We start from the raw sequence: 27,719 nt of genomic DNA on the forward strand, positions 1-27,719 counted from the left end.
TGATGTTCCATATCTTATTTTATCCCTAATCTTCCACGTCCCTCTGGTCTCCCTCTCACAGTGCTCCTCATTTGCCTGCCTGCTATATTGGGGCTCTGATCTAATGGAACTCCCTGGGGGACTATCCACCAGATTTAGAGCACAGGATCAGTCCTGGGGAAACAAATCCATCCACAAGGTGCTGCCTACTGACTGTTCTGTTACAGGACTTCATTTCTTCATCTGATTCCATTTTTCACAGAAGCACAAACCCCTCTCATAGTGTGAAAGTCAGCAAATGGTGTCATGTGAACCTTCACTCAGCACCCTGAACATCAAAGCAAAGCAAGGACTTAATTATAACTCTGGGATATTCTGTTGAGGTGCCTTATTTGAAAAACCACTTTATGTTTTATTCTTTTCCAGCTAAAAAGTTAATTTCTGACTTCCCAACATGGGAACCCGAACCTTCTTCCACCACAGAGAGGAGGAGCAGAAGGAGGAGAGGAAACACAGCTTGCAAATGACCTCCACAACCAGGAAGAAAAAGTTCAAAACCAGGTGAGCCCCAGAGCTGGGGACAGGTCGAGTCAACTGGGCCCAGACAGGACTTCCTGCACATTCACAGGTTTGCTGAATTTTGAGTTTATGAACTCATGGAATCTTGTCTGGGTTCTTTTCCATGTGTCTGCCTCTGGAAGTGAGGAAGAAGAGACTTTCAGCCTTTCAGAGCTCTCGATAGCAGCTGCCCTTGCCTTGACCTCCGAACCACCAAAGTAAGTCAGGAATCATGGTAACTCAAATATAACCACTCTAAGGGTCACAGTTTCCAATTTATTTTGTTTGGAAGCAAAGCCAGCAGGTTGAATTGAAAGGTTCTTCCTTTAAAAACACCAGATCTCAACTAAAATGCAGGAAATTAAATGATAGTGCCTTGGCACCTGTGATAATGAGGAATATTGCCCTGCTCACAAGCAAAGGACTAAGAGAAACCAGATTTCAAAGGAATAAGTGGAAAAAAACAGTCAGATTAATAAATTAATGGTAGTTGATGTGACTCTGAAAATCCTGGCATTGATCCTGCTGTCCATCTTTCTGTGATGGCTGAACAACCAACATCCCTTCTCCCTCCAATCCATCTCCCAGCTTTGTGCCTGGCATTAAAACTGGTCAAACAGTGGGTCCCTGTCTTGTGCCATGGAAGTCTGATCTCTCATGGGAGTGCTGCTGGTTCCTGTGAGGGATAACTGCCCAACATTCATACCTACACTGCAAGCACCTGGTGTTTCTATCCTTAACACTTCTGGTTTAACCAAAAATATGTGCTATAAACAACGGCAAAAAAGCACCAAAACAAAACAAAAAGCATTATCCTGACTTCTGATGGCTTTTTACCACCCTGTGTTCCAGGGACCACAAGATAAGCAGGGAAGCTGACATCCTGGAGCTGGAACAGAGGGGGCAAAAGAGGATTCGGTTTGGGAATGACATGGAGCACTTTGAGGAGGAGGTGATCCGGACCTGCAGGCTGCTGCGCGTGAGGGCCGACCGGAAAGCCCTGCGGAGGAAGGTCAGCTCAGACACCTCTGCTGGTAACAGAAATGCCAGCAGGATTAAAGTTACAGCCAATAGTAGCACCCTGGAGAGGATCCTGAACCTCAGCAGGTGTTAGGACAACCTCAGAACTGCTCAAACCAAGGACAAGGCCTTGTGCTCCTGCCCCTGCGGCATTGTCACACACCCCTTTTGCAAGAGAATTTGTGCAATGACAGAATCCCTTTCCATCACCTTTATGTGGTGTCTCCTTGTCACAGGCTGTGGAAAAGGCACGTGTGGAGAAGGAATACATTGAGCTGCGCTCAGGGAGACCCCCCATGTTCTGGATCCCCCTCAGAGCACACGCAGTGTGGGAGAGGATGGATGTGAAGTTGGCCTGTACCGTCCTGGGCTCCCCACCACCGCAGGTCACCTGGTAGGTCAGTCCCAGCAATGACCCCTGTGGGCACAGTCTGTGCATTCCAGGGAGCAGCCAGAGGAATAACTTCCATGTCCTGCCAGAGAGAAGGAAGGGGGAGCTTCAGAGGTCACAGAAAACACTCTCAGTTCTCCAGCTCCACTGTAAGGACACTGAGTACTCCGTGGGCCTGGAAGGAGTGGACAGTCCAACAGGGCTCCTTCTGAGGTTGTTATTCATGTAGATTTATTTCCCTGTTCCCTTGGTGTTGTCCTCTGTCATGCAGAAAAACTTGGGATTTAAGTCTCAGAAACCAGGATCTATCTTCAGCACTAAACCACCTCACACATACACACCTTCAAGGCCTGGCTGCCCTGGACACCATGAGAGTTTCAGCATTAAACTGCTGTTGCTTCTACACTTTGTAAAATACAACACAACTCTCACATTTACTCACTTGGCATATTTGCCATCCTCAGGGAAGGAGTGTTAAGTTCTGGGCCTGACTGCAGCACACACCATAGCAGAGAGATGGAAATAGATGAAAGATCACCTCAGAAAACAATTGGATCAGTTTGTCAAAGCCATCGACCCTTCCTCCCCTGGAAGGTTTAAGTAGGCAAACATTTGGATTACTAATGACTTCACAGGCAGGGAGCTCCCCATGTCCTCTGTCCTTCCAGAGGGGCCTCTTTGAATTATTCAAAGAGCAAAGAGAATATGATCCTCCCACAGATCCCCGAGGAACACAAAGCAGAGACATCTGCAAACTCCCTCCCACCACCTGCAGAGCAGGGAATGTTAAGCCAAGGCCACGCTGCCTCAGGCAGCCACCAGCATCCCTAGGGAAGGGGCAAGCAGGACTAGGGAGGGGATCTAGGTCAGCTGCAAGGCTGTTTTGAAGTGGGAGACCTGTAAAAGAGGGAATTGTATCTACTCCTCTTTTCTGCTGTGTTTGAGACAGGTAATTTCCTAACAGCACGTTGTTTGTGTTCAACTAGGTTTAAAAACGGAGTCCCCATCGATCCCCGCCTGGCCCCAGCAGGAAAATACAAGATAAAAAACAAATTTGGGATGCTGACCCTGCACATCAGCAGGTAATGTGTGTGCCCTTGGCTGAGCTGGTTTTTTTTTCAGTTGAATAAGACCTGCTCTGCCAAAACTCCCCATTTGTGTATGATAAACCATAAAAGGTAATTCTTCTGGAATCTGACCTTGCCTGACTTCAGGGCGCTGTCTTTGAGCTAAACCTGTGCCAATCTCAACAGCAGTTCATTTAAAAAATCCTAAAACAAAAAATAAAATTTAGAGCCTTAATTTATTTCTCCTCCTCTTTTTAGGCATCACCAACATTTTCTCCTCCAGGGTAAGGCCACGCACGTGAAGCACTTCACAAACAGACACAGCAATGTGATTTAGGATGGATCAGTGTGATCAGAAAGACATCAGTTCAGCTCTGAGAATTATACGTGTGATAGACACATGCATATCCTCAGTGAAATCAAGTGTTCCACAGGTCTTTTGCTTGCTCAGTACTTGAAATGTTTTGCTTTCAGGTATCAAGAGAAAAAATTGGCCACAAAGTATCAGAAATCCTTGTAATCGAAAGGAAAAGCAGCTTCTGGATGAAAAGCAAATATCTCCTTTTATTTTCTGGGATTAATGGGGAACCCCTTTGAATCTGTCCTGTGAAATATGCACAATAATTGAAAGCTAAAAAGGAGGGGGAATGTGTTTGGGTTTTTTTTTCAGATGCTCCATGGAAGATTCTGCTGAATACAGTGTGGAAGTAAAGAACCAGCACGGAGAGGCTTATTCATTTGCCACGGTGCTGGTCAGGAGTAAGTACAAAATATGCTCCTTTGGCTTTAAACTTTCAAATTCCGTAGAATCTTCAAAATATTTTCATATATTATGTTTTCACTCTGGAAAAAAAGCACTGTTAATGGGAGAGGAGAATACCTCTCACCTGTTAGTGAGGAGAAAGCACAACTGGCTAAAATAATCTTGGCTGCCACTAATATATATGCACATGGCTGATAGAACAGCTTCTCTTTCTCAGTCACTTCTGGACTCAGCCAAAATCTTTCAGATTCCATATGGACACAGCTGTCCCTGGGTTAAAATTGAACTAAATTTAGGCATTTTTTTCTGCTATGAAACAGCCACACAACAGGCCTAGCAAGACTCTGCTGCATTTCTGAAGACAAGCAAGAAATTGGTTACCAAGACCTGTGGCTTTCAGAGGGACCTCTCAGTGCAGCAGTGCAGAGAATACCACGTTTCTCTCTCATATCAGTAACTACCGAGAGCAAATACAAGATTTTCCTATTTGATCTGTACTGTTCTTAAAATAACTGGCATAGGGAATAATTCAAATGGCAACAGATGAATAGGAAGGGTTTGTTTTGGGTGTCTTTGGTCATGAAGAGATGGGTTTCTTCAGCTGATTGAATTCCAAAGCCAGCTTGAACTATTTTTTCAGACAGAATGGGTTTTGTTTGGTTTAGACAATATATTTATTACTAGTGCTGCAAATATATTCTTGGCTCTGTCATGGGTTATGTTAATATCAGACTTATTCTTCACATGCCATATTCTGATCACATCTGAATCCCATTTGGGATATGTATCCCTACAGAAGAATGTGACTCCAGAATTGTAACAGAAGTTTATTAGGATATCTTTCAGATCCTTTAATTGAACGGTGTCAAAATTCAACATACCTGGAAATGTGCAGCAGATATTTACCAGTTCTAAAGGGTTCTGTATAATAACCCAGAAAACCTTCATTTGCAGCTTTCCCAGATTTCTAAATACCCTTACCCCAGTGCAGAAATACAGAAAAAGCTGCCAGGTGTGCAATGCTTCTGCATTCCCACAGTGTCCACACCTCAGGAACTGGCCTTTGCCACAGAGCAGCAGCAGCTGCCTGAGAGAAAAATTCCATGCCAATAACCACATCCTCCTCTCAATTCCTGTCAGAATCTTTAGGATCAGGGCATGATGGCAGGATAAGGGTCTAGCCCTGGATGAGCTGGCTCTCCTCACCTCTAAGTGCCTGATTAACCTGTCTCTCATCAGGCTTTCCAAACCACTTGCAGCCCCTGCTCCCCGTGGCTGTGGTGAGGGGCCCACTCTGCTCCTTCTCCCAGGATTTCTCATGCCCTCCCAGTAACATGAGTCTTCCTCTTGCTATTTGCATTTAACAGTCTGAAAATAGAGACTCCAGCAAGGCCTTAATCCTGCCTGCACTGGAAACATTCCCCGTGCCCCGGGCAGGCCGATGGCATCTGTGCCCCCGGCCCCGCTCTGTCTGACACGGCCTCGATGCCAGGGGAGGGTCTCTGGGCTTCCACTTTCCCTGAAGACATCACTGAGGGTCTCCCAGGAACCTGGGATGAGGCTCTGCTTTAGCTCCCATGCTTTGTATTTCTTTCCTCCTCAGCTGTTAACACCCAGCCTCGTGTTTTGCTTGTCAGCCAGCTCAGCTACTGCCAGACCTCAGTCCCTGGAAGAACAGGCGTTATTTTATGGGCATTTCTGCCAACTAAAGGAAGTGTCTCAGGTTCATCATGTGTTAAGTGCATCAGTTCTTGGATTTCAGCTCCAAATAATGTCACTTTGTGATGTGGTGCCAACAGGCCAGAGCAGGTGGAGTGGGCCAGCACCCACCTGTGATGCCCCTAAGGAATCCACAATCTTGAAACAAGTGATGTGGGGACACACTTCCCTCAGCTCCAGGGATTACCTCAGTGTATCAGAAGAAATATCCTTGCTTTTGGTTAAATCTTGAAGTCCCAGTCACTGGTAGTTTTCAAGAATCCCACGTCATCCTCTGGGAATGCTGTTTCAAGCCAGGGGTTTGCTTTCACTCAAATTTTTATTCTGCTTGCTTTTAACTTGCCTAGTGCAGCTTTGAAAGGCAGAAGCCAAGCTTGAAAAACCCTCCTGAGCTATGAATAACTGAGTGCACATGAGCATCCAGAGCAGTATTGCTCACACTGGTACAGCCATGGGAACAATCCCCTCTGCAGACACATCCCCAGTTGTTTGTGAAGGGCATCAGCTGTCAAATGAATTACAGTTTTACCTCTTTGAAGGCTCACACTAAGGGCTGCTTCAAGGGAAAAACAGTTTGCTGAGCATCACTGGACGTTTTTGAGAAGATAAACACTGGCATGAGATTTGCTAAAAGTATTTCCTTCTTGTCTTACAGAATACTATGGAAAGGAGTCAGGCTTTGATTCAGAAATATACAAAAGTGAGTAAATCATTGATGTTATTGTTATTTATTTTTATAGCCTGAAGCAACTTGATTCTTTTTTTTCCTGAGCCAGAGCTTTTCCCATTAGCCTGACTGCATGTGCAAAGTGCAAGCTCAGGTACCACTCTAAATGTATGACAATAAAAACACTACAGGGAGGAAAGCTCTGGAGGCCTCTTTATCTTGCTGACTTTTACTCTTATTCCACAGGATCCCTTATGGCCAGAGAGGCAGATTTTGCTTTTCCAATGAAACCCTTATTTTCAAGAGAAAAGGAGCCTTTCACCCTCTCCTGTTACTTCTCTTCTGATTTACTTGACCACCAACGAGACATCACCTGGTTCAGAGATGGTTTGTAGACAACACCTAAGTTTATATGTCTTTTGGAATTTGTAGCTGTGATTGAATGTTCACAGAAAAGAATCAAAATTCAGGATTCCTGAGCTGTTCTCAGCTCTCCTCAAGATACAGATGCCACTATTTTAATTCCTGTGTTTTCCCTACTTGTAAAGGCTGATACCACTAAAATGTTTCAGAGGTAAGGACATTCCTGCCCATAGGAATAATTTAAAAGCCTTAGTCCTATCCAGAGGAAGCACCAAGTGGAAAAAACTTTTGTTATACTCAGCTGGCAATCAGGGATTTCCATCTTGGCCACACTGGTGATCTTTATCTGCTGTTAAGTTTTGGAAAGCAGGAACAATGCAGTAAAGACTTCTCTTGCCATTCCAGCAGCAAAGTTGGATCAGTCCATGACTATAACTTGGAGGCACAGCAATAACATCAGGAATGTCTTACAGACTCTCATCTTGCTCTTTTGTGGGTTTTGCTGCCTTTTTTTTATACCACTCCTAACCAGCCACTCCAGGTGAAGTTCCTGTCCCCCTTCTCGTGCTCCACAGGTGAGTTGCTGCAGAATTCCCAACGTCAGGAGCTGAAGTGCCAGGACCGGGAGGCTTCTCTGACGGTGCCGTGTGCCCACAAAGAGGACGAGGGATTCTACACCATCCGTGTCCCCTCCCTGGAGGGGCACAAAGAACAGACCACTTATGTGTTTGTTAGAGGTACATGCAGAGAACAAAACCTCCTTCCATGATACCTTGGCAGGAAGGAATTCCCAACCTCACGCACAAGGAAATAGCTCCCAATTCTGTGCAGGGATGCAGTTATTGAAGTGACCAAATCTTATTTTCAGTAGTGATTTAGAAAACAAGGCTGGCATTACTGGGATGTAGGTCCTGAGACACTTAAAATTAAGCTACTGAATGAAAATTTTGGAACAGAAAGGAACAGACAGTAACCACCATCCCTTGGTGTTTCCACAGATGCTGCAGCAGAAACTCCTGGTGCTCCTGGATCCCCACTCAACGTGAAGTGTCATGATGTGAACAAAGACTGCTTGATTGTCTCCTGGGTAGCACCCAGTGATGATGGAGGAAGTCCAGTCCTGGGGTACCTTATTGAAAGGTCTGTAAGTTAATTACCTTTGAGCTAAAAAAGCTCATTATATTGTTGTGGGAATACCCTGAAGGAACTCCCTGGGCTGTGTTTTGTTCCAGGTGTGTTGCTGGGTCAGAGGATTGGGTTCCCTGCAATGCCCAGCCTGTGAAAACCTGCAGGTGCCCTGTCCTGGGCCTTGCTGAGGGACAGACGTACCAGTTCCGAGTAAAGGCTGTCAATAAAGTGGGCATCAGTCACCCCTCAAAAGCCAGTGATCCAGTTACAACATATGATCCCAACAGGGACAGGAGAGTGACAGGTTTGTACAAAATCAGGAAAAATTTCTCCTCAAGGACAGAGGGAGGCTGCAGCTATAACTGAAGGCAGTTTGTCCAAATTCTCCCCATTCTCACAAACACCATTGGAACACTCTGTGCCTTCACTGAACCCACCTTGGGGCTATTCTGGGCAGAAAACCAACAAAATACCACTGTATGTGACATGAAAGGTATATAATTAGGCATATAACAAATGCCACAGTCCTGGGTTCTGCCTCTCTTCCCAGCATCTCCCCTGAGTGGATAACATTGCCCTGTTTGACATTACAGTTATTCCGTACGACGGAGGCAGGACGATAGAAATATCCAAGGATGACCTGGAAGGTAAGTTCCAATTTCCCCTGAGCCTTTTTCTAAGAGAGGAGTGATTGTTCTGCAACAAGGAGATCTGTGAAAACATGACTGGAGAAAGGATACTTTGGAAGATAACCATAATAAGCTGCACAAGGATCAGAACTATCCCAAAGAGCACAGCCTTTCATCATAATCTTGGTTTGCCTCTGTGTCCCCAGAGGGTTTGTCTCCTCCTGTATATTGATGAATCTTAATTTATAGTGGGAAAACAGCAGCCATTGTAAAAGAACTTTATTTTCCTGCCACATTATCACTAAAGCCTTTCTGCCTTCCCATAGGACACATTAAAATTCCACTGCCACCCACCAATGTTCATGCAAGTGAGGTCAGAGAAGATTATGTGGCTTTGGCCTGGGATGAACCAGATCCAAGAGGCAAAGAGCCCCTGAATTATTATGTGGAAAAGGTAAGAAAATAACATCACATAGAAGGGGAACTGCAGAGCAGAACCATTCCTTCCTCAGGTGGGTTGTGGCACTGGAGAACCACAGCCTCAAAAGTGGCTGGTCCAGCCTCCCTCCAGCTCCTCAGGGCACCTCATCCTGACTCTGACACCCACTCCAGGACTAACAGTTAACAGAGAATAAACAAGTAACTTTTACACTGCAGAACAGTGGCAGGATTTTAACAGGAAGGACCCTTCCTGCCCCAAAGTGTGGAAAAGCTGTGAAAAACTGCACAGTCCTTCGCTGTCCTGTTCCCCACTAATCATTTTGCTGGTTAATTAGTGTCTTCTCCCAGTCTCCTCTCATACACACTCATTTCTCACCCGCTGCACCACTTCTCCTGCAAAGGGGCCCTCTGTTGCCATGGGAGAAAAGTTTGGGTATATCAACAAGAAATCTGTAATTTATGGGTTTGGTTTGTGGTTTTGGTTGGTTGGTTGGTTTTTTTCCCACTACTTTCCTACAACGATCAGCTTTGTTATCTGGGGGGGGGGGTTGTGCCTGAGTTACAACCCAAGTTGTAAATCATCACCTTTTTCGTTACAGTCGATTGTGGGCAGCAACTCCTGGCAAATGGTTAATCTGGACATGCCAGTTAATTCCCCAAGATTTGCACTCTTTGATCTCGTTCAAGGCAAATGTTACCGTTTCCGTGTGCGATCCGTTAACAAGTACGGAATCAGTGAGCCATCCCTGCCCAGCCAGCCTGTGACTGCTGGAGCAAAACTGGGTAATTATTTCATTACTCTGCTCTGAAAATAACGTGGGAGTTCCCCTGCCTGCCCCTTCTTTTAAACTTCACAGTCTGTGATTACACAGCAGTTGCTTTGATATAAGGAAATCTCTCAAAGCCTTAAATCCTTGTTTAATTACTTTGCAGTTGGTCAGTGCAGTGTAAATCTAACCAAGCAGCGGGGGGGGGGGGGGGGGGGGGAATTACATTTAATAAAATAGAAACAGTTGAAGCCTGTGTTTAATCCAAGTATGCTTCCAGCAGGGTGTGAGGGAGGTGATACAGACCAGTGTGGAAGCATGACCCCCTGCTTTGGGGGGTTCAGGTAGGAGGCAGAGGAAGAGGAGACATGGCAAACCCAGACATAAAACCAGAGTCTGTAGACTGGGACAATGTCCATGGCATTTTGCTCTAATTTCATACAGTCACAAACTGGTTTGGGTTGGAAGGGACCTTAAAGCTCATCTCATTCCACCCCCTGCCACAGGCAGGGACACCTTCCACTAGCCCAGGTTACTCCAAGCCCCATCCAACCTGGCTTTGGACACTTCAGGGATGGGGCAGCCACAGCTTCTCTGGGCAACAATTTGAAAATGGTGCTCTGGAAAAGGTGAATAAATCAAACAGGCCAACTCAGAATGTTTTGGTGGTTTTTTTCAATTATAGATTTTAAACTTCCCTATTTTTCTCTGTATTTTTTTTCTCTCTTTTTAGCTCCTCTGCCTCCACCATCTCAGGTTTTAGCTTTCAGAGACACCAAGACATCTGTTGTTCTGCAGTGGGATAAGCCAAAGGATGGTCTGGAGCCCCTTGGGTATTACATCTACTGCAGGGAGACTGGGACAGAGGAGTGGCAAACTGTCAATAACAAGCCCGTGACATGCAATGAGTGAGTTCAGCTCTTCTCCTCCACTGAGAGATGACAGGGCCCAACCTGGATTCTTCTGTTTCTGGCTGGAGTCATATTTCAGATAAAAAAAGACCTTCCTTCACTCCCCCCACACAGGCTCGCCCACACACAAACCCCACGTCCTCCTTGAGAAATCAGAATTGCTCAAAGCCTCACTTTTACACCCAAAGCCAGGCTGACAGCAAAGTCTGTGTGTTCTTCTCAGACTGGGGCTGTGCAGGTACACACACCTTGGGGCACCAGTAGAACCACATTCCATTTTTTTGCTTGTTTTCCAGTAGAGTAAGTTGGCATCACTCACATGTAGGATGTAGAGTCCCTCTCTCGCTGTGGGGGTCACATAAAGTCCATTAAAAAGTCCTGTTTTTCCCCCTGACAATTCCAGCCAGCAGAGTGATTCCTGTCCACCTGTTCCATACCCAGTGTCTGATTTATTGGGTGACACTTTAATATGTAATGGCAAATAATGATTTTTGTAAGAACAAAGCCCTATTAATAACGTGTTGCTGTCTGTTCTAAGCACTGTTTACTTTTACTTTGCACAGTCAAACACAAACATATTAATTTACTCTCCCAGATTTACTGTTCCTGGGCTGCAGCCTGGAAAAGAATATGTCTTTTGTGTGAAATCTGTCAGTGAGGCAGGACTGAGTGAGAGCTCCCCAGAAACAGATCCCATCGTTGTCAGGCCAGCGATCGGTGAGTGGTGACACACCCTGCACAAACACACCAAAATTAAACCCTCAACCCCCCATCTATCATCCATATCGATTACTGCATGTAATGGTGATAATGTTTGAGAAGTAAAGCAACAGAGAATTGATTTTTCTTGTGCCCTGCAGCTTCTGCCATCAACTGCACTTGCCACGGGTGGGCAGAGTTAGTTAAGTAGCATTTTGACTTAGCAGTGTGTTACATTCCCAGTATGAACTTGGCTCTGCTACAGGTGACCATTTTAAGGGCTCAGTTATGCTGTGTCTTGAAATCAGCATTGGGAATTTCTCAGGGCAATTACAAAGTCCTACTGACCACATCAGCCAGGATCTGCCCCTCCATGTTCCTCATTTTATTGATCCCCTGCTTTCACCTCCTCTGTCACACAATCCATAAAGCAACATGGGAGAAACATCCTGAGACACAGCCCTACCTTTCACTGTGACTTCCAAATGAGAACCTGGTCATCTTCAAACCCTTTTACACTGCAAAAGTGGTATTTAGGGAGCCTTCACACAAACAGAATCACGTGAGATTTCCTCAGCACAGTTCCTCCCGACACTTTGACTACGCTTCTTTTCCCAACCCTGCACTGAACAATTCCCTGCTTTCTCTTTGCTCAGCTTGTCCATCAGCCCCACACGGGTTTGTCCTTCTGCACTGTGGGAAGACCACCATGACCATCGGCTGGAAAGCCCCGAAGCGCAAAGGAGGAACAAAGATCCTGGGTTATTTCCTAGACCAGCACGACAGCTCCGAGCTGGACTGGCACGGAGTGAACACCCAGCCAATTCCTCGGCGGGTTTGCACGGTACTGCTCTCAGCTGTGACCCTGGGCTGCTCCAAGCACAGCTGTACCAAGGGCTGAGCTGCCCCTAGTCCCAGCCTAGGAGTCTCCTCTGCCCCTCCCCAGAGCAGCAGGGCTGTCCTGACCATGTTTGCCCTCCTGCACCCAAAGGTCAGCGGCCTGGAGGAAGGTCACCTGTACGAATTCCGTGCCTGTGCCATGAACATGGCTGGAGTTGGGGAAGTGTCTGAACCCAGTGACCTGTTCAGGTGTGAGGAGTGGACGATGCCAGAGCCAGGTACCTCTCATGTACATCACTGTCATCACGAATGGCAGAGTATTCTCAGTTGGAAGGGACCCACAAGGATCACTGAGTCCAACTCTTAAGTGAATGGTCCCTACAAATCATCTGCAAAAATGTCACTAGGTGTATTAGTTATCTCCTCACTCTTCCATGAATCCAAGGGGCTTCTGAACACTACACATCTGTGTAAAGGTTCCTGCCAGCACAGGAAAGCACAAAAACATTTCCAGGGAGGTCCCAGTTCGGAGTATTATTTCTGCACTACACAGATACAGCACCCAGGTATTTTTAACAATATTGCTTCCAGAGAATGAACAATCTGGATCTAAAATCCTAATTCCTTTGTCTATTACACCACAGCAAATAACATTAAAGCAGCTGGTTTATGCTTTTTTTTTTCCTAGAGTCTACCCCTAATTACCACAGAAAGCATCTCCTAGTCACTTGTTACCCTAAAACCCTTTCTGAGCCCAACCCCAAAGAGCACCCAGCTGCAGTTTTGAATGTTGGACAGCTTTCCTTTGTCTGCACAGGCCCCCCTTACGATGTGAGGTGCAGTGAAGTGAGAGACTCATCCCTGCAGCTCCACTGGGAAGCACCACTGTACACAGGAGCAGGTCCAGTTACAGGGTATTATGTGGACATGTGTGAAGAAGGCTCAGAGGAATGGAAACGGATAAATAAACAACCCGTAGCCACAACCCACATGAAGGTCTGTACACACTCTGAGTATCCAAGTGGTGCTTCTCAGCTGGTCTCACACTAATTCCTGACAATGTTTCCTGCAGGTTTCAGACCTGGACACAGGGAAATGCTATATTTTCCGAGTAAGAGCACTGAACAAGGCTGGCCTTGGACCCCCTTCGCTCCCCTCGGATCCTGTGGTGGCCAAAACCAAACCTGGTATGAAACTAAAAGTGATGAGATCGTGTGAGTCTGTGGGTAGAATGATGATTCCAGTGAAAAACTGCCTGATGATGCACCAGCTACTTGTTTCAGAGTAAGAAAGACCCCCAGTCAAAATAAAGATTAGCAAATCAAACTGCCCAAATTGATTTACTCAAACTGTACACTTTGTGGTTTGGGGTTTTTTTGTTTGGTTTTTTTGTTTGTTTGTTTGTTTTTCAGTTAGATGTGCAGAAGCTCAGCCCTGATCTGCTTTGGTAAGGAATGTTTTTTACTCATACAGGCACAAATGAAATTGAACTTGGGGTCGACGAAGAGGGTTTCATTTATATGGCTTTTGAAGCTCCTGAAAAGAATGAATCCTCTGAATTTATCTGGTCAAAGGACTACGAAGGACCACCAGATCCTGACAGAGTTGAGACTGAAGAGAAAGGCAATAGGTGAGTATGTAAAGCACACTGAGAAAACTAATTGTGGACTGTTGAATAAAGAACACATTAAACACTAAGAAAAACATGAAGCCAAATGTTTCCCTCTCCTTTCCTTGATTCCCAGCTCTGGTGTCCATGAAATGCACTGTTCAGTGCAACCTGCAGGTCAGCAAAGGCACCAGTTGTCACATTGCCAGTGTTTCTGCCTTGCTCCTCGGTGTCATTTATAAATGCCAATTAATTCTCTGTTTCATGTTCTGGGTGTATCAAATGTATTGCATCCTGTCAGAGGAGGCATGTTTTTTTGAGGAAAACATAATTTTTATTCTTGTTCTTTTTACTTCTAGATCTAAGCTTATACTGAAAGAGCCCTCAGAAAAGGATCTGGGTGTCTATTCAGTGGAGGTCACGGATGTAGATGATGATATCTCTGCCAGCTGCACTCTAACAAAAGAAGGTAAACCCTAATAATTACCAACAACAAATACCTAGTGTGCCCTAATTTTCTAATATTAGATGTCTAGAGGAAAGTTTCATGTAGAGGAATAGTAAGTGATTGATGTCACTTAATGATAGTGGCATCATTAGAAAGATGCTTCCCATTCCTTGAAGGCTCAAGGGCAGTTTCTTTTACAGTGCCCTAAGGAAAGATTCCATGCTTCCAACTCGACTGGAAAGTCATTTTTCCATCACAGTTCAGGTTTCATACACAGCTACACTATCACAGTGATTTAAAACTTCTTTAACATGCTCCTTGAATTGATACAACCAACATTTTATTCAGACACAACTAAGAATTATCTTCACAACCTTCTCTAGTCCTTCCCATTGTCAGGTATTTTCTTTCTTCTTGGCACAGTTCATTAACAAATTAAATTACATGGATACAATTAATTTGTTTTGGCCTAGTTGTATGTATCCAAATGACTTTTTATTCTTTGCATTTCAGATCTGGACAAGCTCCTGAAACGTAGCCATGAAATCAGGAACCCACGTAAGTCGAAGCAGTAAAACACCACAACCACATGTACAGACTGGGAAAGGGGAACCCTGGCTGAGCCAAATCCTGTGGTTTGCCTGTGATTCCCCTCCGTGGTTCTCTTTGTTTGCCAGTGATCAAGCTGATATCTGGCTGGAACATTGATGTTCTGGAGAAAGGAGAAGTGAGGCTGTGGCTGGAGGTGGAGAAGCTGTCCCCGAACGCTGAGCTGCACCTCATCTTCAATGACAAGGAGCTCAAAAGTACTCCAGTAGGTTTTATTTTTGGATTTAATTCTGACTTCTGCTGTACAGGGAGATAGAGCAAATGGGTACATTCCCAGTTTTCTAAATTCCCATCTGATATTTTGTGCCTAAACAGAAAGGCAACTGCCTGATTCTCGAGCTGTGCAGTCCCAGCTGCAAGGCTGCAGCTCTGACACAGTCACAGACAGGACAATATTCCTCAGCAATATTCCTCTGACAATCTGCCACTTCCCTTTGATAAAGGACTTTTCTGACAGTAAACCTCAGCCATGTGTAATCTGTGGGATGCTCCAAATGCACCCGTGCAGGATGCAGAGCTCTGTCCTGGGGGACCACACTCGACCCATTTCAGTGGGTGCTAAAGAAATTCCATCTCTTGGAATGGGATGGGATATTTTTCTTCTGCCTTCCCAAGCCAAGCTGAAGCTTTCCACCCCATCCATTTGAACTAAATACAGACAAATCTCATGAATCCTAGAAGCAGATGGAAGTGATTTATTTGCCAGTGTGGGGCACTGGAAATAGCCCTGCCTGGTGTGTCATGGCATGCTCCAACCTCCTGAGACACCCAGAAAAACGCTCAGGCCTCCTCCTTGTCTTCCCATATCAAGTTAATATTATAACATTTGAAAAGTATTTGGAATGACAGGACCAGAGGGGAGAACAGTTGAGAATGAAGCACAGTATAAATCAGCAGCCTGTCAGCTCAGTGCAGAGTGGCAATGCCAAGATAAGAAACAGAGCCCGGGGAACAAAGGACCAGCCCAAAGCAGTTCAGAGCTGTCAGTGCCTTGTTGGGGGGTTTAAAACAACACCTAACAAGTTTATCTAAGGCTTTGTCTCTTCTAAGAACTGTGGCTTCCCCACTGGAGGGCTGACATGTTTACAGACAATTAAAAGTGTTTGTCAGGCTCTTTGTAAGGACAATATTTGCTGGGAGCAAACAAGGCAGTGAGGCAGAATGATGATATTTATGTTGGAGCATCTGGCAGTTTCGGGGTGTATGTGGAGGAGGTTCAGCAGCACCTGCAGGAGGGTGGAAATGTTACTCATCACGGCCAAATATGCAGTTACCTGTCACAGATTTTAATTAGTGCAACACTTCTGTGATACTAAAAATCGCAGAGATTCTAGTGAGCTGAAAGGTGCATAATATCCAGCAAGGAGGAATGTGTTGTGTTTGTTAGGTGGTTTTAACAAAAAGTTTCTCCCTGAGGAAGGCTCTGCTGGAAGCAATTCTACTATTCCTACACATATAAATAATAGGTGAATCTCACAGGATGGAATAGCAGAGTGCAGTGGCTTCATTAGCCTCTAAGAAGAGGGAAGTTTATAAAGATACAAATACAAAATGACTGGAAAGGTGTTGTAGAAGATGCTGTGCCAGGAGCTGACCTTGGAGCAGTGGAAATGATACTGTGGAAAAACTCTTCAATTTATCGTATTTTCTTCGTTCCACAGACACATAAGATAAACTTTGTCAAGGAGAAAGGTCTCGTAGAACTGATTATCCAGGATTTCTGTGCAGATGACAAAGGGATGTACACAGCCCAGCTGCAGGATGGGAAAGCCAAGAACCACTTCACCCTAGTTCTTATGGATGAATGTAAGTGGAAATTCGGGATCAAATATAGACTGCCATGCCCAGTGGAAACTTTGTGAGGCACTTGAGGCCCCAAAGTATTTCCAGCAGTTACAATGGCACACTGGGAATGGGGAGAGCAAATACTTATTTTAGCACACATTTAAAGTCCAGGGATCATTTCGGAAATTACCTGAATTTCTCTTTAACAAAAATTGAAGCTTTTGGTCTTATAAATAGAGTCCTTGATGATAAAAACAGTGGAATGCTTAGTTATTTCTTTCAGATGTTTTACATATTACCTTGCTATGGCAAACTGTGCCTTGGCAGCAAACTGTGTGATGTGTTATTTAGTACATGTTTATCTCAGGACAGGATCAGGTTGAAAATTCAATGTATTCAACAGCTGGGTGATTGCATTGCACTGAATGCAATAAAGAAACCAGAGTCAACTGCACTCCAGGACAAGGCCAGGCAGCAAAGCAACATGAAACATGAAGGGTCCTTGGAGATGCAGCACAGAGAGCCTTTTAAAATGAATTAAAAATAGAAAGTAACAAGATTGCCATTCAAATCCTTCCCCATCGAGTTCCTGTCTCTAGTTTCAGTTCTTGCATTTTGCTTTCGAGTGACCTTCTAAAGCTTCCAAAGTTTTTGAATGGAAAATGTCTCTAAAATGGCAAGTCTCGTTGACTCCTGGAGAGAAAGAGGCAGCTCCCTAGAGTGATTCAGCACATGCTACATTCAGGATACAAAATAAATTCGAGGAGTTGTGCTCTAAAAGTGCCCATTTATCTTTGCTGACAATGAACGAGGCAGAGAAGCTGTGGTTGTCCAAGACTAGGAAAATTCTGTGCTCTCTGCCTTCTGTGGTTTCTTGCTTTTTAAACGTTATTATTTCAGGGGGGGTTTAACCTGTTTGTAAGGTCAAGACACCTCCTTCATTTGCTAAATGCTTAATGGTCAAGTCTTCAAAGGCTCTTTTGTTTTAATGAAAGTCAATGTGAGGTTCTCAGCGACCAGCACAGTGAAAGAATGAGGTGAATGGTGCACAAACAAATATCACAGCTCTGAGAACACCTTTTGGGAGCAGAAATTTCTAAACACGGATGGGTTTGTTGATTTTGTCCATTGCTGTTTGTAGGTTTTGCTAAAGTTGCAGAAGAGGCTGATGCAAAACGGAGGGAATGGAAGAAAAAGCAGGGTAAGATAAACCAGAGGTTCATCACTTGCCAGAAGTGTGTCAAAAGGATGGTAAAACCCAAGCTGAGTGCTCTAATATTTTTCTTTATCATCTTTTTAAACACATTGTTTAAGCTGATTACCACTCTAGGATAACACTCCTTATTTTCAGATACTTTGCCCTGCCCTTAAAAATCAAAATAATTTATTTAAATAACTTTAGCCAAACTGCCCAGAATTCTTAGTATGGATCTGCTGGATCAGTGCTGTAACATTTTTGAATTCTGAAAACTGTCCAGTCTATATGTAATAATGAATACCATGAAAAAAATACAATTAAGATCCACTTACTTTCCCTGGAGAAAACAGGATTCTCTAAATAAGTTTATAAAGATCCGTGTGTTCCACTTTCATTTTATCCCCCAATTTATATTCATGAATAAGGAAGTTCCTAAAACAAATTCAGAGGAAAAACTACTAAATTGGAAAGAGTATTCCCTTGCCGTGAGGGGTAAAAATATTCGCTTAATAACAACTGTGATAACACATTAGACTACAGGTCCAGTTTCCAGTTGCTTCGTACAGGATGAAAGAGCGTCTCCCAATTTCCCCTCCCTATTCCAGAGCGTTCCCTCCAGCGGCACTGCGGGAATTCAGCACTAGGGGGAAGCATTTCTGCGGGTAACACCAGAGAGCTGCGGAAACGCATCGCCAAAGTTTATTTTCTTTTCTAGGTCCACATTTTATAGAGAACTTGAGATGGAAGGTGACAGAGAGCTGCGAGGTGCTCCTTACCTGCAAGGTACACACAGCCCGGGGTGCAACTGCCCCGGCTGAATTCCTTCAGCACTCAATTTGAGGTGTGAATTTTAAGAGGATATGAAGTGTTCATCCAAATGCTTTGTTGCCAACCAATGAAAGTAAGGAGATGTTGTATTTTGGGCAGGAATTTTAATAAAGAAGGGGGGTTTCTAAGATTCTGGAGCAATTCTCTAATTGTTAGTGATGCTTCCTGTTAGAAGGCCATCCAGGAATTGAGAATTAAAATGCATTTGGGATCCTGACCTCTAAATGTTGACTTCAAACAGGCAACAAACCTGAGGAAGGACACCAAGTTCCAGTGGTTCTTCAACCAGAAAGCACGAGCAGGTGGTGTGTTTGACCCCCAGACTGGGATAGGAACTCTACGTATTGCAAAGGTGAAAACCACAAAACAACTCAGAGGCTTTGGGGATCACATGAAAATGCAAAAAAATATGGGTTGATCTTATTAATATTCCCCGTGTTTTGGGGAGAGGAGAAAACTTCTAATGTTGTAGTTTAATGACTATGAATTTTAGTGGAAGGTGTCCCTGCCTGTGGCAGGGGTTTGGAACTAAAGGATCTTTAAGGTCCCTTCCAACCCAAATCAGTCTCTGACTTTATGATTCTAATAAGAAATAAGATGTTTTTAACAGTGAGTGGCTGTTAAAAGTTTAACACATCCTGAGAGGCTAAAAAGAACCCGAGGGCCTTTCTGATCAGCACTGGCTGCCTATTCTGGAGATGAACTTTAGTGCCATTGAAAGAAGAGTTACTGAGCTCATTACAGAATGAACTGAATGCAATTTTATGGTTTAACCTCTGGAGAAGGCCAGAGAAGCTGCCATAACCTCAGAGAAGGTGCAGCTGAACAAAGGGAGACTGGTGGTGCAGGGGGAGCTTCAGTGCAGTCTCTGTGTGGCTCCTTCCAATCTTGTTTGGGTTTGATTTTATATTTTAATTTCAAACAGCCAAATCATCGCTAGAAAACGACAAGAAGAAAATATCAGCTTTTCCCCCCTCTTCCCAACCCTGTTTCAATGATATGGGAAATTCCTTTTGGGAGGGGTGTTGTTTGGTTTTGGGGTTTGTTTCTCTTTACAGATATTACCCATGTATTTGGTAGGTGACCAAAGCAGATGAAGGTCAGTACAAAGCAGTTGTTTCAGACCAGCGAGGAGAGGACTGCACCCAACTGGACCTCACAAAAGGAGGTAAGAGAACCTCATATCACACAATAATACACACTGACAGCCCTGCCTAGGATTAATTTTTGGATTTAAAACCAAATTTCATCACTTTCTATGACATTGTTAATTACCACAGTACTTTTTATAGAGATTAAAACCTGCATTAAAAATTCACTGGTCGAATTTAAAGGGTTTCCTGATCTACATCATAATGTCATTTACATCTGCAGTCATTTCTCAAGTTTGGACTGCACTATAAATTCTGTCAAGCACCATAGTTGAAAGCTCAGGAATTTTTCAGTCACTTCAACTCAGCATCAATCAGAAGATTCTGCTTCCCGAGATTAAATCCTCCCCCGACATCTGGAATCCATCATTTAAACCTGACACATAAATCTCTTTTCTGGGAGGCAGTTGGTTGCACATGTTGAATGTTAAGGAAGATAGGAGCATCTAAATCTGGTAAGAAATGCCCAGCATCTAAAAATACATGAATCAGTGGCAAAAACTCCATTCCCAGTGAGCTCTGCAACAGAAGACGACGACAAATAACCAGTGGATATAAAACATCCTAAACACAGTGAAATAAATTGGTACCAATAAATTGGTAGATCAGATGTGATTTGATAAATACTCTATTTATAGACATTTAAATCTTTGTCTTCCAGCCTTTGAAGAGCTTCTCAAGGAGCTGTGCAGGATCAGTGGTATGTAATCAGTAATAACAGAAGGGGAGAAAGGGGGGGTGTCCCAGTCAGAGCAAACTGCTCTGGAGCTGCCCCTGGGTTTGGATCAAGTAAAACCCCACCCATTCTCCTTCAGTGTGAGGAGGATGGTCAGTAAATAAATCCAGGGACTTAAAACCCCCTGCACTTACAAATTAACTCTGTGCTGGCACCTGCTCCTTGTCCCAGCACTGCTCTGGGAATTTGGCCAAGCTGTGCTACCTCTCTGACATGTGTAGCCCAGACCCATGTTCTCTACAGGAGACATGTTTTTCTCCAGCTCCTGAAAGCTCCAGGGTCTCCAAGAGGCAGAATTCCACCCTGCTCTCAGCTAGCCACCTTCTCCACAGCGAAATGTTAACGTGTTCCTTGGCATTTTGTTGGTGTGACGTTTAAAATTGTGTGTTCTTGAAAGTCCTCCTCAATTTCAGCTCTTTCTGCTACACCTCTGAAAATCCAGCCCACTGAGGAAGGCATCAAAATCTACACTGATGTGAAGTATTTCACAGACTACATGAAAACAACCTGGTATCACAAGTGAGTCCCCAAAAAATATTTGCAAAGCTCTTCTGGAACTCTGTTTCTTGTAACTGTTTATCCAAAATTAGACAGCTGGGCCCGTTTAAGGCAACTGCAGATTTGTCTGAGTAAGGGCTGAAAACCACAATTCACTCTCATCCTGCAACATGTCTTGGAATTCCAGAGTGAGCAGTCTTGTGATTTTTATCTTAGCACTGCAGAAATATTTATAAGTGATTATCTTTACTAGAATAATAATGATGCCCTTACAATACTGCTCAGTTACAGCCTCCTTGGTGACAGACAGGGTTTTTTCCAAACACTTTATTTCTACTACTCTTCTCCTAAACCACTCTATTCCCCCACTCTGAATAACAAATATTCCCAAACACTATAAAATTCTTCCCAAACACTGGCTAATTTAGCCTCATAATGTCTTTATAAATAGAGAAATGGTGTTTTATTAGACACCACCTTCACACATATATAAGGAGGCCAATTTTTAATAATGTTTAAGGGCTAAATGCTTACAAATATTCAACATGTAAATGCTATTTAATCTCCTAAATAAGGTCTTTTTTAAGTTTGTAAAGCTCTGGCAAACTGCCTAAAATCCTATGCCCCATGGGATTTCCACAAGTGACTAAGTACCAAACTCTCCCTGAAGTGAATCCTGACTCCCACACTTCCAACCAGCACAGGTCTAAAAAAAGTTACTGCTCTAATTTATCCAGCTCTACTAAATACTAATGAGGTGATGTGTTTACTTAGGGATAAACAGCTCGAAAGCCGTGACAGGATGAAAGCTGGGAGCACCATGAATCGGATCTGGCTCCACATCCTGAGCCCCACGGATGCTGATAAGGGAAAATACACCCTGGAGTTATTTGATGGGAACAAGTCCCACAAACTGTCAACAGACCTGTCTGGGCAAGGTGAGCTGAGTCAAACCATCCCAGGCATGAGAAATACCTGAGCTGCTTTCCAGGAGTCCTCCAAAGCCAGGGCAGGGATTCCTCTCTCCTTTGTCTGAGCTGGAGCTCCAAACTGTTGGAGATTTTTTTCCCCCCTCTGAACTTCTCTTTGGAAAGGTCCCACTTATTTCAACAGTATAGAAATAGAGCCATATTTCCCCAAGGCAGGCATAGACACCATCTAGATGATAATTACATTTATCTGTGTGATCCCAACACTGAGGCATTATGTTAAATTTACTGAGTCAAAAAAAACCAAACAGCAACTTTCCCTAAAACCTTTCATTCTTGCAGCCTTTGAAGACGCCCTGGCTGAGCACAGAAGGCTAAAGTAAGTTCCTGCCTAAATGTTTTCACAGCTAAATCTATTTTGAGTGTCATACTCTAAACTGAGAATGTAATGGCTAATAAATAAAACCACAATCATTTTCTCTCACTTGCAGGGAAGCAGCAATAGCAGAAAAGCGTAAGTAAATTAATTTCTTTCCTTCAGTTAAACAAAGCCAAGTGGTTTGCTGATAAGAAAAACTAAAAGGTCGTATTTGTTCACTCCCAGGTCGTGCCAGAGTTGTTCAAGGTCTGCCAGATGTTGCCACCATCATGGAGGACAAGGTAATATTGAGTAACTTCGTTAATTGGCCCTTGCACAGACACAGAAGAATCACTGATGGGGAGGAAAACTGCTTGTTTTCCCCTCCTGTACGTTCCCAGCAGCTTTTCTGAGCTCCTGCATTTGCCAGGGGTGGGAAGTGGGAACCCCCCCCAGCTCATTTTCACAGCCAGATCCTTTCTGTTGTCTCCCCATTTCATAGGAGTAGACTTTTAAGGCCTTTAAGTGCTGGACCTGATTTTCCCATCATACCAACTCCCTGTTTGCATTTCTGAGTCACATTCCCCTTTACACAGGCAGAACAAAACCCTGTGCAATAACTGCAAATTCATCATGTGCCTATTCAAGTGTGACTTTACAGCATAAGAAGCTATAAAAAGGCAGTAGCACAAATACAAGTCAGGTCCAGTGGATTCAGGCAGGTTAATCCTGATTATACCAGAAGATACCAGAAAAAGGAGTGGCAGTCTGGGAATGTCACCTATGGAAAATGAGAGGATTGATTTTTATTTTTCTTTTTGTTATTTAAAAGCCATGTGGATGTGCCTTTTGGGGGAGTGGTTTACTGGTGGCCTTGGCAGTGCTGGGGTAAGGGTTGGACTCGATGGTCTTATTTCCAACCTAAATGATTGGGATTCTCTGAACTGAATTTCCTTGCATGTTTATAACTTCATAATCTGTCTCTGCTCTCTTGTTTTACAACAGACCCTGTGTTTAACTTGCTGTGTTTCTGGAGATCCTTACCCAGAAATCACTTGGTTCAAAAATGAGAAGGTTATAGTGTTCAAAGACCGGTACAAGATGGATGTGAAGGGCTCAGTGGTGACAATCACCATAGAGAAAGTCTGCAATGAAGACACAGGAAAATACAGCATTTATGTCAAGAATAAATATGGGTCTGAAACAGGGCAGGTCACTATCAGTGTCTATAAACATGGAGAGATCCCGATAGGAACAGAGCAGGAAGTCCCAGCTGGGATCAAGATGAAAAAGCCTAAATGAATTAGTTAATTATGTCCCCTTGAATTTAGAAGGAATTTAACTCCTTTGGATTCCTTTCAGTGTCTCTGCCCTAAAATTCAGGCTCGTGTCTCTATGTTTATTTTAGAAATATTTCAGTGTTTTTATTTTGGTAGTTGAACTCTGCGTGGGAAATACCAGAGGATTCACACGTGAGAACCAGGCTTTTGGTGGAGGTTTTTTGTATTAAATCACTATGTGTTATGGATTTTCTTGTAGCTGACAAATGCTAATGTGTGTGTCATTAAACTTCAACCCTTGGTGACATCTCAGCACTGCTGTTGAGTATATCCATGATGAAATCAGGCAGTGTGTGGGGGGGGAAGTCAGGACACACTCCACACATAAAAATGGCCTTATTCCCTAGCACTACTTCATCCTTGCTACTCAGGGATTCTATCCTGGAAATGTAACCATAAAACTGGCTCTTTGTGTGTGAATTTTCTTTAAAACTTACTAAAAGGGAGGTTGAGAATTTCTAAGAAGTTCAGTGTTGGTGTTCTATTTAAATAGAAGAATTACTGACAGGTATGAACTCAGAGAGGTCACCCACCCCTGGGATACAGGCTCTGTTTGAATTAAGCAATATAACTGCAAGACACATAATCTACTGAATGCCTTCCAAAATCAACAGTCACACCTGCACAGACAGCAAGGAATATCATTTGAGGGCTGTAATGAGTGAGAATTCCTGGTGCAGCTGGTGAGAAGAAAAAATAACACATCGTGTTTACTTCCTGCATTCACTCTCCAAGCAATGTTCCATGTTTTATTTTACCTTTTGTCTTCTATGTATGCAGTGCTTGTTGAAAAACAGCAATAATAAACTGAATTTAATTCAGATTTAGATGCACATTACTGACATCTACTGGATAGAGTCATAACTGATGTCCCACTCTAACATGATTTTCCCTGATCTCAAGCAATTGGAGACCCACAATTTTGGAAGAAATAGCTGTGGATTTTATTAATTCACTATTCACCATTTATGGTTCAAGAGAATATTGTGATAATTAGGAAGTTCCTGCAGTGCAACAGTAATTACCTCAGCCTATCGTAAATTATGGCATTTTATCTGAAGAATTCCATTCAAAACACAGTAAAATGTATAAAAGAGAGAAGCTGTGAACTTAAAAAAATACAAATGAAGCTATGCACCACTTTACAACAATCATGGCTAATTAGAAGTGGGGTCAGTGACCCACAACACCCCAAACGTCAAGGTAAGGCTTTCCACAGAGCAGAACGAACTAGAGGTTATGATCATTAAGAACAAATAAATGATTAATAATTGTCATTTCCCAGTTAATAATTAGCCATCTGACAATTTGGGCTGGCCTGTCCCCTTCCATAAATAGCACCCAAATGAGCAGGGAGAGCCCTCACCCCGTGTCACACCATGGCCTTCGCTGGGACCTGGCAGGTCTACGCTCAGGAGAACCTCGAGCCCTTTCTCAAAGCTCTGGGTAAGTGCCTGGTTCCTCCTGACATCATCTGCACCACACATTTTGCATCACAGCAAAATGTTATATCTGTATAGATATAACAGTTATATCTGTTATATCTAATTTGGACATGAAAAGAAGCTGAGAATCATAAAAATTGATGTAGAAGGGCTACAGATAACCGTCAAATTCCTATTTTGATGTTAGATGAGTTCCTCAAGAAAGAAGAGCTATGCTAGAAATGAACTTGTGTTTATTAACATATAACTTTATAAATACATTTAACTAGAAATAAGCTGTTGATGATGTGTTCAGCTTCCCAAAGTGCTACTGGTGCTCAGGCCCTTTCTGCAGTTAATCACCAGTGATTAACTTATGTGATAGCTGGTCAGGAATTGTGTGTGATTACCATGTGTGAAGCTGGTTAGTGACCTGTGAGTGATTAACATGTCAGTAATCTGTGAGGAATCCACTCATGGTTCTGATTGAAAGGTGCTACTTCAACAAAAATGCACTTACCTTCTTGACAATCCTGAAAAAACCTTCCCATTGGTGTTTTTAAGAGGATGTAAGGGATATTCAGGAGAGTAAAATTCAGTTCCAGTAGAAGAGCCCAGTCTGACAGTGTGGTGCCTGAACCAGCCCCTCTCCTGTTAACTATGACACCCTCAAATCATGCCAGGGAACCCCAACAAGGGAGTCTGAGGTACTCACACTGTTGCAGCTCTGTCTAGGCAGATCCACCTCCAATCTCCCTGGGAAAACAACAATACACACAGTTTTTGTCACTGAGAAATGTCCTCATGTAGCCAGATGTTACTGACAGAAGCAACACATATTCTGACACAACATCAACAAACACAATGTCAAAATCTACCCAGACTAGAAGGAATGGAGCCAAATGCCCACAGGGGAGTGAAGAATCCACAACAGGATTTGTTTTTTTAACTTGGACAGCACTTTCTATGATTGGTTTGTATCTTTTGTGCCTTTACTGAAGAAAAGAATTTGCTGTTTCCTACCAACACAACTGCTCCACAACGGAAAAAGTCCCGTTTTGCCTGTTTTTACAGGGTTGCCAGATGACATCATCAAAGTGGCCAAAGACATTAAGCCTGTCGTTGAAATACAGCAAAAGGGAAATGACTTTGTTGTGACATCAAAAACACCCAAGCAATCTGTAACTAACTCCTTCACCCTGGGCAAAGAGGCTGACATCACCACCATGGATGGCAGGAAGCTGAAGGTAATGGATTCAGGAATGGGGCACCTCTTTCTTCACCCCTGTGCTCCAGTTTCTGCCTGAGTGGAACCTGTTTGTACCATTTCTGTTAGCAAACATTTCTATCCCTTCAACCAGCAGAAATGTGTCTTCTGAAACTCCCATTCCAACGCCCTGGTCTCCTGTTTAAATCAGCAGATGTGAACAGGAAACATCAGTATGGTTTATTTTCTATTTGCTAGTCCTGTACTGATTCTAACTGAGTCCCAAAATCTGTGTTCCAACAGTGCACTGTGAACTTGGTCAACGGGAAGCTTGTGTGCAAATCAGATAAATTCTCTCACGAGCAAGAAGTGAAAGGAAATGAAATGGTGGAGGTGAGTGTTAGAAAATAACACAATTAAGAACACTGAGGAAAATGCTGATGGAAAACAGGTTGATTAGCTCTTAGTGTAGGCTCAAAATCCTGGTTCCAAAATCACATTACTTGCAGAATTCCTACACATGCAAGTACAGAATTTAAATATATCAAACCAACCAGATAGTGGAAAACACTATTAGTATTCTTTATTATTCATTTTTCTTATTAAGCCCAATGCAGATGATTCTCCTTTAGATATTGCTCATATATTTAACACATCCTGCTCAACAAATCCCTTTATTAATTACTACCATGGGGCCAACTCCAGGCACTGAAGTGTGAAGGGTTTTAGCTGCTGAGCTGCAGGAAGGCTCCTTATAAATTCCCTGGGTTACCACAGCAGTGTGTCCCCCCCAGTTCTGGCTCCAGCAGCACCTCTGAAAGGACATAAGGGCTGAGTCAAACCTGAACATTCACAGTGCCCTCGTTCCACCTCAGTTCTTCAGAGTTCTTCAGCTCTAAATTATTTAGTGCTGACAAAGAGCTTTGCTCTACAGTGAAGCTCATTGGGCTTCTACGAAGTGTCCCCTTGGGTAAAGATGGATCCAAGGAGCACAACTTATTCCATAAAAGTTATATGGTTTGGACACACAATTTCCTCAGGTCTTAGAGGGTATAAGGTCCAAAGGAATATAATAACATCTGAGTTAGAAAACTACTTTTCTAACATTAAGTAAGCAAGATAGCAACAGAATGGAGTTGATGAAGGCATTTATATTTAGATTTTCTGTCTTCAGGTCTGGTACTGTAAACATTTTTCCCTGGTATGAATGTTATATTTATAGGCAGGTGTTGTGAATGTATTTTCCTGTGGACTAAGATGGATTTATACATGAATTACAGAAATGTCACTTAGCTACAAATAGATTTCCTAAAGTCTAAGTAGAAAACAAATTATGTATATTTGTCTTCTACAGACTATAACATCTGGTGGAGTAACACTGGTCAGAAGAAGCAAGAAAGTTTAAAGACAGATCATCTCTTTTGTGATATCTCTACATACCTAAAATAAAGTGCACTTTCCACAAGGTGTGATCTTTGTTATCTGAAAAAACAGTACAGGAAATAATTATGATTTCTGCTCTTCTTTCACACCTGCATCACTTCCCATTATTATAGGACTGTTTTCCCTGAGTGCTCTCACAGATCCTTTCTGTACTCAGAGTGACAGAAGTTTGCCTCCCAGACAACCAAACCTGGACAAAAAAAATCATGATGTT

At 43.3% G+C, this 27,719-nt stretch overlaps 2 protein-coding genes across 2 annotated transcripts; both read left to right on the forward strand.

Annotated features, from left to right (window-relative positions):
• The first annotated feature begins 433 nt into the window (after positions 1-433).
• On the forward strand, positions 434-23,683 carry MYOM3 (myomesin 3). The gene is made up of 35 exons (XM_025896026.2): positions 434-540; positions 1,390-1,549; positions 1,794-1,951; positions 2,935-3,030; positions 3,686-3,774; positions 6,153-6,197; positions 6,411-6,551; positions 7,103-7,264; positions 7,526-7,667; positions 7,760-7,959; positions 8,249-8,302; positions 8,611-8,738; positions 9,325-9,508; positions 10,226-10,400; positions 10,999-11,120; positions 11,759-11,946; positions 12,094-12,220; positions 12,760-12,938; positions 13,015-13,129; positions 13,416-13,572; positions 13,911-14,020; positions 14,513-14,557; positions 14,677-14,813; positions 16,270-16,414; positions 17,535-17,594; positions 18,307-18,374; positions 18,661-18,771; positions 19,500-19,587; positions 20,232-20,270; positions 20,720-20,825; positions 21,579-21,742; positions 22,076-22,112; positions 22,225-22,247; positions 22,338-22,393; positions 23,097-23,683. The coding sequence occupies exons 1-35, from the start codon at positions 434-436 to the stop codon at positions 23,391-23,393; spliced, it is 4,215 nt and encodes a 1,404-aa protein (XP_025751811.2). The 3' UTR covers positions 23,394-23,683.
• Positions 23,684-24,746: 1,063 nt separating this feature from the next.
• LOC103765453 (fatty acid-binding protein, liver) lies at positions 24,747-27,527 on the forward strand. Its single transcript, XM_018081383.3, has 4 exons — positions 24,747-24,877; positions 25,930-26,102; positions 26,366-26,455; positions 27,417-27,527. Exons 1-4 carry the CDS (start codon positions 24,811-24,813, stop codon positions 27,465-27,467), a joined length of 381 nt encoding a protein of 126 aa, XP_017936872.1. The 5' UTR covers positions 24,747-24,810; the 3' UTR covers positions 27,468-27,527.
• The last annotated feature ends 192 nt before the right edge of the window (positions 27,528-27,719 follow it).

The sequence above is a fragment of the Manacus vitellinus genome, unplaced genomic scaffold (assembly GCF_001715985.3).
Source record: "Manacus vitellinus isolate BGI_N305 unplaced genomic scaffold, ASM171598v3 scaffold_52_pilon, whole genome shotgun sequence".
NCBI classification, from domain to species: domain Eukaryota; kingdom Metazoa; phylum Chordata; class Aves; order Passeriformes; family Pipridae; genus Manacus; species Manacus vitellinus.

Excerpts from the sequence above, each read along its gene's own strand:
- MYOM3 (XM_025896026.2), top strand. The coding sequence starts at position 434 with ATGGGAACCCGAACCTTCTTCCACCACAGAGAGGAGGAGCAGAAGGAG. Across the intron at positions 1,550-1,793 it reads GGAAAGCCCTGCGGAGGAAG|GCTGTGGAAAAGGCACGTGT; the intron begins GTCAGCTCAGAC and ends TCCTTGTCACAG. Across the intron at positions 16,415-17,534 it reads CCTAGTTCTTATGGATGAAT|GTTTTGCTAAAGTTGCAGAA; the intron begins GTAAGTGGAAAT and ends TGCTGTTTGTAG.
- LOC103765453 (XM_018081383.3), top strand. The coding sequence starts at position 24,811 with ATGGCCTTCGCTGGGACCTGGCAGGTCTACGCTCAGGAGAACCTCGAG. Across the intron at positions 26,103-26,365 it reads TGGATGGCAGGAAGCTGAAG|TGCACTGTGAACTTGGTCAA; the intron begins GTAATGGATTCA and ends GTGTTCCAACAG. Across the intron at positions 26,456-27,416 it reads AAGGAAATGAAATGGTGGAG|ACTATAACATCTGGTGGAGT; the intron begins GTGAGTGTTAGA and ends TGTCTTCTACAG.